The sequence below is a fragment of the Colius striatus genome, chromosome 7 (assembly GCF_028858725.1).
Source record: "Colius striatus isolate bColStr4 chromosome 7, bColStr4.1.hap1, whole genome shotgun sequence".
Lineage (NCBI taxonomy): Eukaryota > Metazoa > Chordata > Aves > Coliiformes > Coliidae > Colius > Colius striatus.
This window is the reverse complement of record NC_084765.1, coordinates 22125183-22143635: the sequence shown is the minus strand read 5'-3', so window position 1 is coordinate 22143635 and position 18453 is coordinate 22125183. Positions and strand designations below refer to the sequence as shown.

Here is an 18453-nt window from a genome sequence, read left to right as displayed (position 1 = left end):
GTGTGGAAAGCAGGAACACCTTCGCTCAGTAATTCTATGAAACGCGAATTCGCGCCAGCGGGTCCATCACCGAACAACCCCCATGACCACCACACGCCCGTGGAGGCGCGCACACCCGCGCCTGCGCCCCCGCGCCGCCAATAGGCACATGCACCGCCCCACGCATGCGGCTTCCCCCCGCTGCCGACGGCAACGGCGCATGCGCGGCGGCCTCCCGCCAGCCTGGGCCTCCGCCGCTGCCGCCAGCGGGCGGGCGATGCGTGAGGGGGCGGGCGCGGCCCGGCGCGCCATGCCCGGGGCAGCGGCGCGGAGCCGCGGGCGCTGAGGCGCGGCGGGAGCATGGCCGAGTCGCTGCGAGAAGAGCCGCCGGGCGGGCCGGAGTCAGAGGCTGAGCTGTCGCAGCGGCTGGCCCACACCAAGGCCCGCTCGTACGGCAGCACGGCGAGCGTGGCGGCGCCGCTGGCCGAGCGCTACGTAGAGCACCGGCTCAGCGCCGGGGACACGCTGCAGGGCATCGCCCTGAAGTACGGCGTCACGGTAAGGAAAGCCCGGAGGGTGGTGGGGCGAACTGGGGAGGGGCTCGGCCCCGGGAGCCGGGAGCGGTGATTGGCTCCGTGGCGGCGGCGCGCAGTTACGGGCCCAGAAAGTAACGGAGCCACAGAAGAGGCAGTGGGATGGCAAACAGCCGAGAGGTGACGGTGTGAAGTTGTCCCGTGGAGCATTTGCCCCCAAGATGGGCAGGAGCTTCAGTCCGTGCCGCGGAGACGGTGCTAGTTTCTGTTTCGGGCTGTGATGCGCTAATGCCGGAGCCGTTTGCCCTGCCCGGGGGAGGGCCGTGCCCAGGTCCTGCGGTGCGTCCAGAAGTTTGCACAGAGCCTTCTCCAGCGCCGGGCTCACGGGGCTGGCCGTGGCCACCGAGACGGGAGATGCACTGATGCCTACCGAGGAAATTTGTGCTCGCGTGACGGTTCGTACAGAACTCGTTTCTGATTAAAAAAATGATGTAATTAAATTTATCACGAAAGGAATCATTGTTTTGAGGTTGATACATAGGCCGTAGGAGGAAAGAATTTCTTCCAGTAAGTTTAGGGCTAAAACCATTCCATTTTCATCTACCTAGCAGTTATTTACAACTGATGTGAAAGTGTTGCTGTTTTTCTGCTGTCTTCCTATAGAGAGGAAGTTTATTCTGTGGAAGTAGTTGAGAAGCTTATGCCAGCCTAAGATGTGCAGAGCCCAATAGGGTCTACCGGCAAGTCCTAGCACACTACCATTCCCCATGGGGCAAAGCTTGCCTAGCCTGCCTTCATCCCAGCTTCTTTGGGGTCCAGTGAGTGACCCACTAACATAGCTATATGCAGCTTCAATAGTCTCAATAGCCAGAATTGCTTGGGGCCAAGCAAATGATGAGCATAGCTAATACCATGGTACTTGAACACAGGCAGTGTCACTTTCACATCAGCTACAAAAAGCACCTTCCAGTTGGTCTCTTCCTAGAAGAGACACAGTGCAGACCTAAATTAATAAGTTCTGAATAGAATGGATTTCCTTTCCTTCTCTGGTTCTGAAAAATGCACTAAAGCTTTCCAGCAACTTCAGTAGTGTTGAAATGAAGACTTCTGTGTCCGCACAGTAAGGACCGTCTTTCTCTAAAGAGTCATTACGTTTGCTTCCTGCATCCTACATACTTGGCTAGGAATGAGAGTTCCTGTAAATGGAGCATCAGATTATCTTTGGCTGCCATTGCCTCCATTATTACTGTTTTAGAAGTTTCTCTCAGTGGTTTTCCTCCCTGGGAGTTATATTGCAACAAGAGACGTCCTGTCCAGTGCCTAGTATGGCATAGCCTAGACAGTTTAAGGTGGATGGAAATGTTGAGAAGGGGAAGAGAGGTCAGTGTGCTTTGTTTAGATTTGACCTTTGCCTTTTACCCCTCTCCTTCAGGCCTATTAATATAGTCTGGCTTGTGTCCATTAGATCTTCCTTTGAACACTGTTGTGTAAATTAATGCTGGGAATTTAGTATAATATTTATGATTCAGTTAGAATGCTGTTTTCCATCATACAAAGGTATCCCTTCTGAGGAAACACATTCTTTTGTTGTCAGTAGAAGCAGATTTTATGGATTACTTCAACACTAGTTTGTGCTTGAGTGCAGCTTCAGCTGAAATATTAGGAGCAGAGGCTTTAGCACATACTTTCACTCTTAGAGGTATGTAGCTATAACAGAACTTAGTTCAATTTTTCTAGCACTGAGAAAACTAGTGTTCAGTCCTGCTCTCCATACACCCATGGATGTATGGAGTCATACTGAGTTGTATGTATGTGTATATATTCAACATCAAGTATTTCACTCAGTCCAGGGATGGTATTCCAAACGCCACAAGATATGTAAAAGGTATTTTAGGAAGAAATAACCAGAGCTAGAGTTACAATGAAGAAGGATAGAGAACAGCAAGACAGTGCATTATTTATCAGCTATTGAAGCATCGCTTTCCACTTTCCCTGTAGCAGAGATCTCGCTTTTCAGGTTTGTGCTGTATTTTTAGAGAAGATCTCCAAGCTAGCATTTTAGATACTTTTTGATACCCATCAAGACAGGTAACTTTTAGACTTTTTGACAACTGACATTTAAACTTGCCTCTAATGGCCATTATGGGTCTCATTGTTGGTGAAGCTTCCTTTTTATGCCCTTCATATGGTAATCAGCTTGGGAAGGAACTTAGAGATACACAATATATTGTGTAAGGCTAATTAAAAATAGTTTCCAAGCTTCAGGAACTGGAGGAGTAATGAACTTCTCTTACTTGAACTAGTATCTTACTGTCTGGCACTGGATATTAGTTATTCAGCTTTTGAAAGTTATTAAATCTAATCATTCCATCATCTTAGCCATCTGCAGCCTCAGGTTGGGATCATCTTTAAGCAGAGAACATAATTTTTGTTTATTTGATGGAGAGAAATAACTTACTGATGAGCTTTACTCCATTGTTTTCCCTACTCTCACTCTCCCAGACACCTAGCCTTTTGAGAGAGGGTATCCTGTTTATTTTTATGGAGAATGATTTGGTCAGGTGTCCAAATAAATGCATCCATACATGACACCAGATCTGTGATGGCACTGCAGCAGATACTACCACCACACAGGACAGGTCTATGTTGCATGCAGAAGTTTATCCTGGTTCTGCAAGTGGCCACAGAGTCTCACAGCTGCACTGAGAAGAAAGACTAACACCTTGGCAGTTTTCACTTGATTTTAGACAGCTTCCCCTGCCAGCATGTTCAGTGTGAGAAACACAAGTTGGATTAACCCCATCTGTTAACAAATGGTCTTTTCTCTTGCAATTGGGAAGGACTCCAAGTAGTGTCAGAGCAGAGCTCAAAGAGTTTTTAAGACTGACAGGCCTAAGACAATAGAGCAATTTTTTCATCATCCAAGTGCTGAACTGAAGGTACTTCAGACTCTGAAGTAGTGAGGGACTAGTGCTTAGAGTGCCCAGCTTTTTCTGAGTGATTATACTGGCAGTAAGACTCCTGTTATTACAAGACTTCTGGTTTTTATTCCTTCTCAGCTTAGTTCCATTTAGTTTAATAAAAATGAATAACACTGATAATGCAGGAAAGAGATATTTTCAGTTCTCTTTGTACTTGTGTTCAAGCATGTTTTATTTAAATGCATTTATCATTGCAGTACTCTAGTGATTAGGGATTTCTGCTTATTGCACTTTCCGGGGGACCAAAAAAAATGGTCATTTTTCTTCCCCTTAGGACTTTTCCTAGTGAAATCATGAGTTCAGGTTATAACTAAAGCTTAAAGTCCCATTATCATGGATACTGATTTCTGTACTTTTTTAAAACTTGCAACTGAGAAGTGGGAAGCTGGTATAACTGTTACTGACTTGGAAGGGAAATTTTTGAGTAAGAACTTAAACAACATTTTTAGTAGAGAAACAGTACAAACATGTTCTATACTTAACCTGAGAAGCTATTAAAACAAGTGGGACTTTTTTGCATTAATACTCTGAGAAAGATGTGCTTTTTTTCTTGCTTCTGTCGTGAGATCATCTGTACTGATGAGTAGGTTGTAAGAAGTACTTTGGATAAAAGTTGTAGGAAAAGTATTTAAGTTATATGGTGTCAAGATGTTCATGCGAGCCTGTATAGAGATTGGAAGACTGTTACATAAAAGAATCTTTAGGTAGCGGAAGACTTTAGAAAGACCAATATTTTGGATTCAAGTCTACATAAAAGGAAGTAGCTAGTGTGTTAAGAAAGCTGAGACAGAACACACTCTAAAATCACTTTGAATGCAAAAAAATCCTTTGCTGAAATCATTGCTGCTGCAAAGATAATATAGATTTATTGTAACTAAAGGTTACTGTACTACTGCAGAAAATTAGTACTTTATACTTTGTGAAAACTTAGTAACATATATTTTCCCCTATCTTTTTCAGATGGAACAAATAAAGAGGGCAAATAAACTGTTCACTAATGACTGTATATTTCTGAGGAAAACCCTGAATATTCCTGTTATATCAGAGAAACCATTACTGTTCAATGGACTTAATTCACTGGAATCTCCTGAGAACGAAACTGTTGACAGCTCCCCTTCTTGTGATGAAGGACTAATGACAGTTCAGGAAGAAAGTAGTTCTTCTCCCAGTCCTCAAGAGCCTGACAATCAGCCTGCTGCACCAGAAGAACTGTCTGCCAAAGATTTCCTACAGAGATTGGACTTGCAGATTAAGTTATCCAAACAAGCAGCCAGAAAACTAAAAGATGACAGTGTCAGGTAAATGCCGCTTTTAGCATTAAACATCTTAATGTCATCCTGAAGACTTTTTAGTCTAAGGTGAACCCTCTGTATGGGGTATTTCAGACAGCATTTATAGTTTTAATTTGTCATCAGCAAGTCTATGCTGTTACTGTGCCTTAGAGACATTCCGAACACAGCATTAGCAAATGCCTTGAAAAGGCAGTTAAAAAGGCTGCCTCACAGTAATCTGCCTTACAGACTGTAAAATAGCAGTAATAGTCCATGAAAGCTAGAAGGCCAGTATTCTGCAAGATGTCTTGCTATGTAAGTGGGCAACTATTTAAGCAAACCCATAGTTTTTCAGTAGAGGTCTACATGGAAGCTGATTACATACAGCGAGGCATGACTGTGTGTTTTTTCTGTCCCACGTTGCATCAGAATTGTGTAACTTGTGCATGTTGCTGTTTCGGTTCAGCTATTCTATCTCCTTTCCTCACACTCCCTCCATCTGCCTGTGTAGACTTCCAGCTGTTCCTCAGTATTTCTTCTGCAGCCAGGAGCTTCCACGTTCTTCAGTCATAGAAACAGCAGTACCTTTTGACCTCTCTGTCAGAGTGATTATCTCTTCACATATGTAGGCATCCCATGGAGAGCACAGAAGGGCTTCGAGCAAGAGTGGACTTCAGTAGTGTTTGTCTTCCCGTGTCATTGGGACAAGCTTCCTCAGCTTGTTCTTAAGCACTCTAGGATAGTTATCTGGCCTGTTTATTCTCAGAAATTGTGTCAGTGGGTGATGGTGGCCTCTCTCATGGCAATAAATGGTACAGCTGCAGGGTGCTGGCATTGCTTCTCTTACCAGAGAGCCAGAGAGAGGTTATGCCTGCAGATATGTACTTTGCTTTGACAAATTTGTTTAATGCAAGACTTCCATCATCCTGGTTCACATACACTGATTTTGAGTGCCAGCAAAGTACTTTTCACGTGAACGGGAAAGTAACCTTTCAACACCAAATCTATTGAGAGTAGAGCCCCATCCTTTCCTTAGGAAGTTAAGGGATTATTTCACCAACTTAAAAACATTGGTCAAAAGACAAAAATTGAGGGTGAGCAGTATATTGCATTTAGCAGTGGGACAAGCCTTGTTTGATGAACATCCTATAAGGCAGCGTCTGGTAATTCATTAGCTATTGCACTCCACATTTGACTTTCCATTGCCAGAAGGCCACTGGTTTAGAATTAGTTTCCGAGAAGGCTGGAATGCTTTCACAGCTTGTTAACATACTTGTCAGTTATTTTCTTTTTAATTGATTACATGTGAGAGGAAAAACAGCTGTTGGAACTCAGATCCTTCTCTAATCAAACTTATTCACTTGTATTGTTGTATTGAAATAATCTGGAGCATCTATCAAAGTGTGCTGCTGCTGACTGTCAGATCATTAGCATATGTATCTAACAGATTAGAGGAGGTGTTGACCCAGCAGTTAAACTGGGTGGACAGGAAACCACAATGCCTGCCAGGGGAATGCAATTACTTTAACGTGGTTTTAACAACATGCTAATTTACAGAAGGAAATTCACTTAGACCTTGCTGCACAGATAGCACTTTGCTACTGCCAAGAATACCCATTTCCTATATTGCTTAAGTTACAAGATAGGAAATGAGGGCCTGGTACCAAATTTCGTCCCAAGGAGTAAAGGGTACAGGAGGATGAGTTACCTTCTCACTGCCTGTTTAAGATTAGCACATGATTTTGTTAATTATGCATAGAGCACAGATCTTTATTGATCACAATGCTACAGGAAGGATGAGGTACAGAGCTGCAGGCCAGCTGCTGAGCAGCACATTACCCAAAGCTTCTGAAGGGAGAAGCTTCCTCTATGTCTGAGAAAGTCATACAAGGTTACAATAATGTAACCTTTCACCTCACCATCGCTGGCTTCCAGTCACAACTCGCAAAAGCCATCTTTGCCTTATCTTCTCTAACTGTGTTCATCCCTTTGCAGCCTGACAGGAAGTGCCTAAGGACCAAACTGAACATTTGCAGAATGTTTACTCTTTGCAGAGAGCAGGAGTAAAGGGAGACCGTTGCCAAAAGCCCTGGAGATACTTTTCATGTACCGTTAATAGTATTTCTGGGCCCACACTGGAAGGTGACAACATTCCTTACTTTGCTCCAACAAGCTCCCCATCCTGTACTTTTCTTGTCCCTTGCTTGGATCTGGAGGCCATGAAAACTGGGCAGCCATCATGATAGTAACCCAGCCTCATGAATACACACATTTTAAATTCTTAGAGTAAAAGCTGCTTATGAATTTGAATGCTGTTTCCATCTACTCTGGCCTTCTATATTCAGATGGCCTTGTCAGAGCTTGTTTAGGATGTGGTCTGCACTGACACTGAAGTGCCTGGTTGAGAGTAAGAAAGGAACACTTAGAGTTATATCTGCCACTACCAAAAGGGACATTTGAACTAAGAAAACTGCAAGCAGAGCAAACTATCAGTTCTGGAACTTAAGTCATAACTTCTCACCATATCCATGAGGTTCATTTGAGTGATGGAGGATATTCTTAATTGCTCTTTACTTTGGTCTCCTTTAAAATTGCCAAGAATGCATGCACATACATGCACTGATTCTGATAAAGCACTACAAACAGTTTCATAATCAGGAACTGCCTTGGGCTACAAAGATGAAGGTCAGTTACATTGTGTACTCTTAACTCTTGAAGTTACCCTTTTTAAGTGCTCCCAAAGGAATAAAGTATGCTAACTCTTAAGGTCAGCTTCCTCCCAGCTAAAGCCTTTTTCTATTAGGTAGAAAAATTGAGAAGCACGTAGGTACAGATTTCTAGTAGTTCAATAGCCATACAAGTAGACAAACAATAAAGATTATAGAATGTGATTGACTCAGTTTTTGCCAGCTGCCTTTCACTGAGTTTATGTAAGCGTGTGGCAGATGTGCACCTAATACTACATTTACTGTATTAAATGTATGTTTGCTATGTTTGAGCAACAAGTCATCAGTGAATGAATCCATCCTTCAGGAATATTTACTCAAGATGAAGTTCTAGGTGAGCAACTTAAGGCAATACAACCTGGTTTTTGTTTTGAACAATATTTTTATAGTAGGACAAAAGAAATAGGGAAACTCTTAGTATAGTTTGTGGATAAAAGTAATAATGCTACACATGGAAGAAAAGCAACTTGTATTAGTTTCAGTAAATACGGTAGTGCTTTACTTTCCTCAAAATACTGCTATGCACATTTCAGGATGCCAAAACTGGAATTTAGTGATGCTTTTTGTATCATCAGATAGCTGAATGCCAGAGGTCTAATGCAAGGTCTCTATAGAGTCCTAAATATTTCAGGGTGGCAGTGTGGTAGGCTAGAACATGAGGGCCACATACCGTGCTTCTGGGACGGGTCACATCTTTCTGCACTTGCCTTTTAGTGACTCATTTTGAAAACTTTGTAACTGAATAAAGCCACACTCATCACTGCTGCTTATACAAGCCAATTTAATTAACTGGTGTGCAGCACTGGAAGGGAACCACAGATTGTTATCTGCTCGGTTGCCTTGGCCTCAACCTGGGAAAGAGTAGGGTGTTGAAGCATTTGAAACTGATAAATGAGTTGATTTACACAATAATTGTTTGCCATCATTGGCCAAGAGAGCAGATATCTCAATAAAAGAGACTGTCTGTGGAGAATCCTTTTTTCAGACTTCCAAAAGTTATTAACTTACCACCTCAAGTTGCTGTCTTGATTAGTTGTGAACTCTAGAAGCTGGGTTCAGGTTTACTTGCTCACACACAGGTGCACTTGGTCTTACAGAAGTGGTTATTGGCATGTTTTTATTGTGGCCTGGTGCATACAGTAGCTGTTGGTTGATGTCTTTGATCTGCTGTAACCTGCTGGGCAAAGTGGCAACAGCAGACAGGAAGAGCTGGTGCTATGAAGTCGTGCCATTTCCTTTCCTTTTGCCCAAAGGAGAACGTTGCAGTGACTTAGCACTTTGCTGTTTTAAGCATCTTAAAAGTGAAGAAAATTGTTTGGTCATTAAACATACAGGCACTGCCATGTTGTTGCTTGTGGACCAGAGTTGCTACTATGTGATTTTATTTCATACAAAGTTTGGCTTGAATTTAAGCCATCAGAACGGACTTCCACTTGTTATGTACAGTTCTGAAGATCTACATTAGTAATATTTTGTGGCCATTAAGTTAAGTTGATTTGGAGTGGTGTGTTAGAGACCTTGTCACTCAGCTTAGTACTATGACTAGCCTGGGACAGAAGATCCGAAGCTGTTCTTGCCAGCCCTTATTGCCAACTACCTACAGCATTCCTGAGCCTTGGTCAGAAATTTGTTTTGCATAGAACAGCCAATCAGTCACATAGAATTATTTCTGTTGGAAAAGACCTTTCAAGTTCAACCACTAGCCTCACACAGCCAACCCCATCACTAAACCATGTCTCTCTGCATCTCATCTACGCGGCTTTTCAATATCTCCAGGGATGGGGACTCTACGACCTCCCTTGGCAGCCTGGGACAGTGTTTAACGACCCTCTCAGTGAAAAAGTTCTTCCTCATCTCCAATCTAAACCTCCCCTCGTGCAACTTGACCCCATTTCCTCTTGTTCCTATAATTCATTACTGGATGGAAGAGACTGACCCCCACCTTACTACAACCTCCTTTCAGGTAGCTGTAGAGAGTGATCCTATCTCCCCTCAGCTTCCTTGAGGTTCAGGCGTAATAACCTACATGCCTTCCTGCCACATAGAGAAACCCCTTAGAGCCCGCTGCAACTCAAGTGTTAGTCTTCTGTCCTCTGCTGACAATGGCCCAAGTAAAACCCAGAGTCTTACGTGTGTATTTCACAAGGGACATGGAGACAAACCTGTTTTGTTACTCTGATATCTGAAGACTTGCTGGTATAACATCACTATTTCAACTTTTCAGTTTTCCATATTCACCCCTACTGTCCACCATAATCAACTGCAGCTAATTTCAGTCCAGTGTTTGGCTATAACCATGTCATGTTGGACATTTCCTATATTAAGCCATTCAATAAAAAAATGACTGAAAGGCTGATTCTGACAGCGTCTTACTAGAAGGAATGCCTTTTTGCTATAACTGTCACATTTGATTCTCCTAAAAGAGGAAACAGAGCAAAGCTAAGAAGTACAAAGTAATTTTTAGTGTACAACACAAAAAGTAATCTACTCTCCTCCTTGACAGCCTGAGCTCTGAAAATAGAGAAGTTCTCCATCCTCGCAAACTAGTACATTGGTATTTGCAACTGTGTTCTGGGCACATGTAGCTAGAAACCCGTTGCCCCAACAGTGCATATATCAGAGCTTCAGAATGTAGTTATTTTTTAACATTTAGATTCTGCCAAGCAGTTATGGTTGAATTTCACAGTCCTGCAGTCTAGTCTTACAAAGCTGGTATGTTGAGAGGTTTCAAATTAAAGAAAAAAAGTCTTAAAATGTATTGTCTTCAGACAGTTTGTAGCTCAAAAGCACTTTAGTGGTTATTCAACTAAATGTGAATTGTTTGGTTCTGTACTTCACTGTTCTGCCAGGTATTACAAACAGCATCTGCAAATTATAGTATTCCATAGCACTTTTGCAATGCAGAATTGATGATCTAAAAAAAAGATCCAACTTAAATATACCCAGGCTCTCTGTAGCTGAAAAATCATGCTCAATACTGAGTCTGTAGCAGCACTACTGTAAATAAATAAATATACTGCTTATAAGAAAGGCAAAAAATCTGCTTTCAGTACTGCTGTGACCACACATCCCTCCAAAAACTACAAGTTTTGGGTTTTTTGGACGAGGTGTTTCAAGGCAAAAGCAGTTTAATGTCTTTGTCTTAAGAAGACAATTTTGCTGGACTACCCAGGAACAGGAAAGAGCTGGGAAAATAAGTGCAAGTTACTCATCTGCTTGGTTAGTTTGTAAAGCTCTCTGCTTGGTTAGTTCATAGGTTCTTTCCTTGGATTCTCTTCTTGGGAGGATTATATGCAATTTAAATTGTAGGTAAAAGGTAAATATTCACATTTAGAAGTTAGTAGGGAAAACGTCTGCATGATTGAGTTTGGAATACTGTTGAAATGTATAGTTTTTTAGCTTGTACCATTTTTAGACTATTTGAGTAACTGTGTCTTTGTATAGTGGCACATACAGTGTTAAAAGTAACTGGAAATCCTTTGAAATTCACAGAGTAGCAACTGTTGAGTCCTGTTCTCACTAGCATTGAAATTGGCAGCAGCTTTACGAATAGGCTCACAGGAACATAATTTTGAAGCTACAGTTGTAGAAGATAGTGATGTTTGGAGAACTTGGCATGCTTGAATTAGTACTGGATGCTGCATTGCAAGAGGTTTACATTACTTCTTTTTTTAAAGGCAAACTTGTCAACTAAACAGTAGGCAGACTGAGTTTTCTTGAGGATTTTTTAATAGCGACACTACTTTGGTTTATCTGATTGCTGCATTAAGAACAGCACTTGTGGGCAACTGTCTTCATTTAAGAAAGCCCAAGTGACCAGTCTCAATATTGTTGGCTGCACACGAAGTGTTGTGCATCAAGGAGCTCGCTCATTTAATATCCTTGCAGCTACAGCTGTGGTAGACTCCTGTTCTTGCCTCCTTTAGTCCATCTGTACCCCAGCCATTCAAGACGCTGAATCAAGCCTACGACTAAGCTTCCTTTTTTAAAATAAGAAATTGAAAGCAATAGTACTGAAACTCCAGCATGCCCTGCATGTGTTTATCCTTTACAGCATTTCTTGTTGATGTGACACTGTAGTGTCTAGAATAGTTCATTAAACTCTAAATACATTCTAATGATATTGAACTTAGACAGCTTTACTTGTTCTCAGCATTATTATTATTGAAATAATGTAATGAAAATTCCACAGGTGTATTATTAACAGCAGTAGACTTCAAGTAGTATTGCTGTTGGCAACATCAGTATTACTTATTTTGATCCATTAGGAAAATGGGTTATCTGCATTTCCTTTACAGTTCTGCTGTTGAGACGCAGTATGTTCCTGATCTGATGATTATGATCATTTTCTTTTTAGAGAGGAGGAGAATGAGGAAGGTCCCTATGCAACTTCTTCGTATCACCAGTAGAAGATGGATGTGATGGTCTCAAAACTTTCCATGAAATCAGTTCTTAAAGAACTAAATCGTCAATAATCCAAAACTCAAGTCTTTTGGACTCGTCTTGATGTACTTAAAACAAGTCATGAAAGGATAATTGCACTGAAATTACGACCTCTTCTGCCTTCCATAGGTTAACGTCCTTATGCTATATCGACAAAGGGTTTAAGCCTTCCAAAACTAGCAATGGCCTTTATATCCCTTCTGTGCAAACTGTAGCATGGTAGCAACATTGTATCCTTGAGGTCACCTTTATGCAGGATGTTGATCTTTAGTAAAAATTTTGTAAATACTTGTTGAAGTGGAATTTGTTTTAAGTATTTAAAAATATGAGAAAAGTTTGCTTGTAAATGACAAAACTATGAAAATAATAGAAATGTACTTACTCTGCAAACACAGGCAAGTTTGCTGTGAAAGTTTTGTCTATTTCAGGGCTGCAGAACTTGCTTCTGAACTCTGTGTGTGTGTCTGTGTGGTTATGATGTATTCCTAGAAAGGGGAATTTTACTTGTTTTGATTAGTTAAAGCCTTCAAAACTGTTTGCAAATTGGATTTCTGCTAATAAAAGGAAAGAGTTACAGCAAGAGGCTTTTATTTGTGAGATACGATGTTGGAATATCAGATGTGTGTTCTTGTGTGCAGTTATATTTTCTGTGGTTTTAATTTAATAAACACAAAAATACTGATGTGTCTGTTCATAATGAAGTCGGCTTGGTTCTAGTCTGGTTTTTGTGGAGAATGGTTTGTCTAGTTTTACATGAGTGACTAGATGCTAATCTCAAGGCAAATAATGTCCTTCACCATTAGCATATAGCTCACCCTCCTAAATGAGACCTGTCAGAAATATTTGATTTAGTTGTGCAGTCAAGAAAATGCTATTAGGATGACCAAGAGCCACACTGGTAAAACTTCACTGTCCTGAGAAAAGATGCCAGTATTCAGGTCTGCAAGTGAACCTCACCTGAAGCAGAGGAAGGCAGAATGCGGACTGCCCTTTGCCCTGAAGTTAATGAATTGGCAGCTTCCTTTTAAGTATCCTATGATTTTTCCTCAAGTATTCAATAAGCTTTGCAAAACTCTTGTCAGTAAAGAATTGCCAGATCCCTGCTGTGACAGATGCTGATTCCTGTATACTGGCTCATTTACAGTTTATTGCTCCCTCAGAGCAAAAGCTTTCTGCAGTATGTTAAGGGGAAAGCCGCATAGAAAGACACATTAATTTACTAAAACTAGAAATAAAAGTTCAAAGCTAGACAGGAATTGATATTGCCTTAGAGCCTGCAGGAACTCAGACTTGGCAGGTTCATTAAAATCATCTCTAGCTCTGGTCCTAAAGAGTAGGTCTGCAGTGGTACACAGATTAACAAGAACAGGCAAAGCTTGGACTGAGTAAAAGGATGCCTTGATTTTTCTTGAAGAGAGTGGTGAACTCATTTCAGGTCTTTTATCTTTCTTAAACTGGGATTTATGTCTATTCCTGACAGGATAGTAAGTTCTGTTGACAGTTAATTTCAGTAGGACATTACCAGAATAAAGGCAACTCTAGCTTCAAGCCCAGTTATATTTTATCATCCTGCAGAAAAAGAGAATCTTCCTACCAGAACCCTGCTGTTGTAATACTCTGGCCTGCTCGCATGGGCAGGAGTGAGGTGCTTTGCTAAGCAGGGCAGGAGTACAGCTCTCTTGTGCTGGTGGGCTGGAGAGCCTCAGAACAGCAGCTCAGTGACACCATTTACACCCAGTTTTCCTGATGGAGAAAGCCCAACAAAAGCACAAGGGAAGAAGTAGCTGTGCCAGTCTGAAAACATGGCTGGGCAGGGGCCCACTGCCACACATCCCCTCACACCAGGCAGATTTCAGCCCAGCTCCATAGCTCAGGCCAGCAGGACCCTGATTGAGCCACAAGATATCTGGAAGCCCTACCACAACAGCACTCAACATGCTGTTCCACAGAAACATCTTCACACAGGATTTCAGCACCACCATTAACCATAACAAAAGTTGCCTTAGAGAGGCCCTGCCTTGCCAGCTGCAGCCCCTGAGCAGGTCTTGGCTCTCATTTGACACGCAGATGGTTTTTGTGATCCCCCAAAAGCTTAGTGCCAGGCCAGAAAGAGCCTTAGCTTTTACTTCCACTCCACCTTTTGTCTTTTTGAGTCCTGGTTACCGAAACAATGGGGCAGAGTCAAGTGGGAGGCCTGTGGGGGGTTCTGAGCCTGGGTCACTTCTTACTCAATATCTTCATCAACAACCTGGATGAGGGTCAGAGTGTACCCTCAGCTGATTCCTCAGAGGCTGTGTTGCCATTCAGTGGGATCTCGACTGGCTTGAGAGTTGGGCAGAGAGGAACCTCATGAGGTTCAACAAGGACAAGTGCAGAGTTCTGCATCTGGGGAGGAACAACCCCACACACCAGTACAGGCTGGGGATTGACCTACTTGGGAGGACCTCTGCAGAGGGAGACCTGGGAATCCTGGTTGACAGCAAACTAACCATGAGCCAGCAATGTGCCCTCATGGCCAGGAAGACCAATGTCATTCTGGGATGCATCAAGAAGAGTGTGGCCAGCAGGTCAAAGGAGGTTCTTCTATCCCTCTGCCCTGGTGAGGCCTCATCTGGAGTCCTGTGTCCAGTTTTGGGCTCCTCAGCTCAAGAGGGACAGGGAATGTCTGGAGAGAGTCCAGCACAGGGCCACCAAGATGATCAGGGGACTGAAACATCTTCCTTACGAGGAAAGGCTGCGGGAACTGGGCTGTATAGCTCAGTTTTGCGGGTAGACATGATGTTTCATAATCCCTAGGACAAATACAGTGGCCAACTCCACATTTTTTATGTAAGCAGGATATTTTTAGACATTGCTGTACTGTGCCTCTGCAAGTTTCTCACACCCCTTTGCTGGCGTGAGGCCGTGTGACCCTGCACTGCTGCTGTGCGTTGGCTGCAGCCCTGTGCAGGCCACTGGTCACACACCAGCTGGCTGGTGCCTGGGCCCCAGGGCTGCCCAGCCCCAGGGAAAACTGAGCAGATGGGAGAAAGTGGTGCCTGGAAATAGCCTATCTGTAATATCTTCAGAATAATTCAAGATAGACTTTTCCTACTCTGTAAGAAAAGGGATTCTTGAGACTCTGAAATAACTAGTACTACACTATCTTAATCCACATTGTCATATTATTACTCAATAAAATTACAGTTTTTCCTGTACATTTTAGATATTGTTTATACATTATTCTGTGTATTTTGCTTCTTACTCTGCCTTTATTCTTCCTACACTTGTAACTTCGTTCTTTGCTTATATGTTTATCCCAGTCCTACAAGGTTTAGGGTAGACTAAGGGATGGAATGCAGCAATTTCAGACAGAAGTGAAGCACACAGTTCAGATAAAATTCCATGTTTTACACCACTTCTGTGGTGGGAAACCTAAATGTTTGTACTTTTGCTTTTACATCTTCCTTCAGTCAAGGTTCAAAAAGTCAAAACCTGCTCAGTCTTGGACTAGTATCTTTTTAAATGAAGTGTGGGTCATATCTGATAAAAAGGTTTCGTTTGGGACTGATTTGTAATGTGTCTGGAGGCAGCTAAACCCCTGTAACTTCAGTTAACTCGGCCATCAGTTTTCTGCAATTGCATCTAACATTTCTAGGCATCCCCTTTCCTGCAGAGTCCACAATAAACTCCTACTGCTCAGTGGTGCAGGAGGTGCTCAAAAAGCTGGGCAGCCAACAGAAAAGATGCATTCTCTTGAACACACAAAAGCACTACTGTAGCTTGTAATCAAGTGTTTAATAAAGTACAGTATCAGAAACAATAGTCTAATAGAAAAGCTGAAAAGGTGTATGTTGCTGTTACATTTTCAGTGATAATTCAGGGACTAAAATATTTCTGAAGGACCCAGCAAAGATACAAGCAACACAGAAACTGATTTGTGTCAACTTCGACCCAGAGATGTGCAGGTATTGAAAATATCTTTCTCACCAGGAAAAAGGAAAGCACTGACAGAATATGATTTACTGATTATGTACTAAACACATTAGCAGCAGATGTCAGTGCTAATACGCTCCGTGTTCCCAAACAAGAATTGATCAGCAGTGCGGGCTGAAACGCGCGTCACTCGGTTTCCTTTCATTTAGCGTCACAGCCTTTTGGCAACGCAGGACGGTGATTCATCAGGCGGGCTGTGTGTGTACTGCCTGCTTCTGAAAGGTCTGATTTACTGACAGATACGTTCATTTGACGTACCAGCAATGAAAACAGCATTTGAAGCATTCAAATAACAAGTTTAATGGCCTTGGGCAGGATGGGAAGTGAATCTGATTTGAAAAGCGTGGCTGAGATTGCTCTTCTGTCTGTCAGTGGCTTGTTGCTCTGTCCTCACCTGGTTGTCAGGTTGGTCTGGTTGGTCGACATATGTACCCCAAGCGATGCAGAGCAGCAGGGTAAGCATAGAACAAGGCCAAGAACGTGCCTACTCTGAGCTAGAATCAGGTCATGCCCCCTGTTTGGATGTTGTTGTGCTTTGGGTTTTTTTTCTAAATGATGTCATCTATGCTTTGTTGAAGTAACAAAATTTGCAGAAATTAGAAGTTTTACGTGGGCAGCCTTTTTGTGGGCATGTACTGTTCAATCACAGGACACTAGTTGGTAACATTGTTCCATTAGTACCAGACTCCTGAGAGGCTGAACTAAGAGCATATCTTCCAATGAAAAAGATATTCTTACATTACTCATCAGATTGACAGGGAAGAAAGTTTGTGGGTTTTTAAAAAGTAGCCATTGGGGAAAGAAATGATGTTCTTTTCGATTTTTAAGTGCAGATCTTAGATCACTACCATTTTCCCCAACTGTACTATGGTTAGTTATGTTTCTCTTGATTTCTTTCATAAATCTAGATTTGGGAAACAGTCCACTTTACCAGTGCGATAGTCACATAAGAAAGTAAGTCACAAGCTGTAGCAGAAAACAACTGAGCTCTGTAGGGACAGGAACAATTCAGATATTTGGGACTATAAAAGACATTCATATTAACATTAACATTATTATTACTATTAATAATAATAGATGTACTAGTTCAAAATAACAGGAATTCTTTTTTTTCCTAATTATTTTCTGCAGTGTTTCTAAGGGACTGTTTTTCAACAGGAAAGTTACGTTGGCTACATTTCTAGAGACAGTTTTAATCTTAAAAACAAATATCACAAGTAGTGACTGACTGCAATTCAATGCTGCATATCAGGATGGGTATGAGCAGGCAGTGACATACTTTTTCTATGCTAGAAAGCATTAATTGGCTTATGTATCATCAGTTTTCAAACAGATGTGCTGTTACACCTCATTGCTATCACATTCATTCAATATTTGTTACCAATAATGTTCTGTTGATAATTTACGTTTTGCAGTTTACTTCAGTTGGTAAGAAACATTGCTCAAATCTCCTCCTCCTTAATCTCCAACTGTGCTGAGAAAATGAGGAAGGAAATGATTTAACGTTTACAGAGCTTTATGCCATGGAGGCAGTGCTGTAAGTCAGCATCTCCCATCATTGGCAGGCAGACAGCAACCTCTGCAGCAGCTGACATTTTGTGATTGTATCAATCTCAGAAGTCTCATGAGGTTTTTTTACAAAAAAAAATCACATGAGGGGTAACTCAATTATCAGTAAAGAACCTGTAAGTGAAGAGAACAGGCCTTGCCTGGAGTTCATTTAGACAAATGACTGCTATTGGGGATAAACTCAGGATTTACATGGTCTGGAACTTCACTTAAAATTTAGTTTTCTAAAAATTTCTTTAACTTTGATCTTGTTTCATAAGTTCTTCATACATAAAATTATCCATTCATTTAAATATAAAAGATCTCATAAACATTTTTTCAAAGCTCTGTAAATTGAGGAAGAAGAATGAGGGCAACATTTTTGTTTTCCTTTTTTATTCTTTGGGAGGTACCAAATTCTTGCCTAATGATAGCAATATGTATGCAAAAAAACCCGAGGTTTGCAAGATAATACCAATAAGAAGCCAGTAAACAGACTGTATCTTGATATTCAGAGATGCTGAGATATGATAGGTTCTTTCTGAAAAGCAGGGCCCACAGCCTTAAAAACATCTCTAGTAATAAAGTCCCCTTCCCATGCTAAATAACTTGATTTGCCTTTTTTTTTTTTTTCCGTTTAAAGAAAGTAATGGCTATTTACACTTGTTATCAGGCTACTCACATCAGGAACTCCACTGATTATGCATGCAGAATCATCAAAAGGTGCACCAAAGAGGATGTTTATACATAGTGAATGAAGCAACAATGAGGAGAATGCAGTTCTATAACACGAAAGGCAGTTGTAGTGTCAAAGCTTTATGGGTTAGCTAAGGACACTAAAGTCCAAATCATTGAATACTATATAAAGAAATAAAACAGAGTCAAAAAAAAGAAAGGTATTAGAACTTAAACTCAAGTTTCCTGGATCTAGAATCATATTAAGATTAATGAAAACTGTAATAGGTAAATTACTTTCAAATAGTTTATTTAGAGAACT

At 41.6% G+C, this 18453-nt stretch overlaps 1 protein-coding gene across 1 annotated transcript; it reads left to right on the top strand.

Moving 5' to 3' along the window:
* Positions 1–260: 260 nt before the first annotated feature.
* LYSMD2 (LysM domain containing 2) lies at positions 261–12634 on the top strand. The gene is made up of 3 exons (XM_062000085.1): positions 261–537; positions 4454–4791; positions 11848–12634. Exons 1-3 carry the CDS (start codon positions 340–342, stop codon positions 11897–11899), a joined length of 588 nt encoding a protein of 195 aa, XP_061856069.1. The 5' UTR covers positions 261–339; the 3' UTR covers positions 11900–12634.
* Positions 12635–18453: the final 5819 nt, after the last annotated feature.

Coding starts and splice junctions, on each gene's coding strand:
- LYSMD2 (XM_062000085.1), top strand. CDS start 340: ATGGCCGAGTCGCTGCGAGAAGAGCCGCCGGGCGGGCCGGAGTCAGAG. Junction 538..4,453: donor CCCTGAAGTACGGCGTCACG/GTAAGGAAAGCC, acceptor TATCTTTTTCAG/ATGGAACAAATAAAGAGGGC. Junction 4,792..11,847: donor CTAAAAGATGACAGTGTCAG/GTAAATGCCGCT, acceptor TTTTCTTTTTAG/AGAGGAGGAGAATGAGGAAG.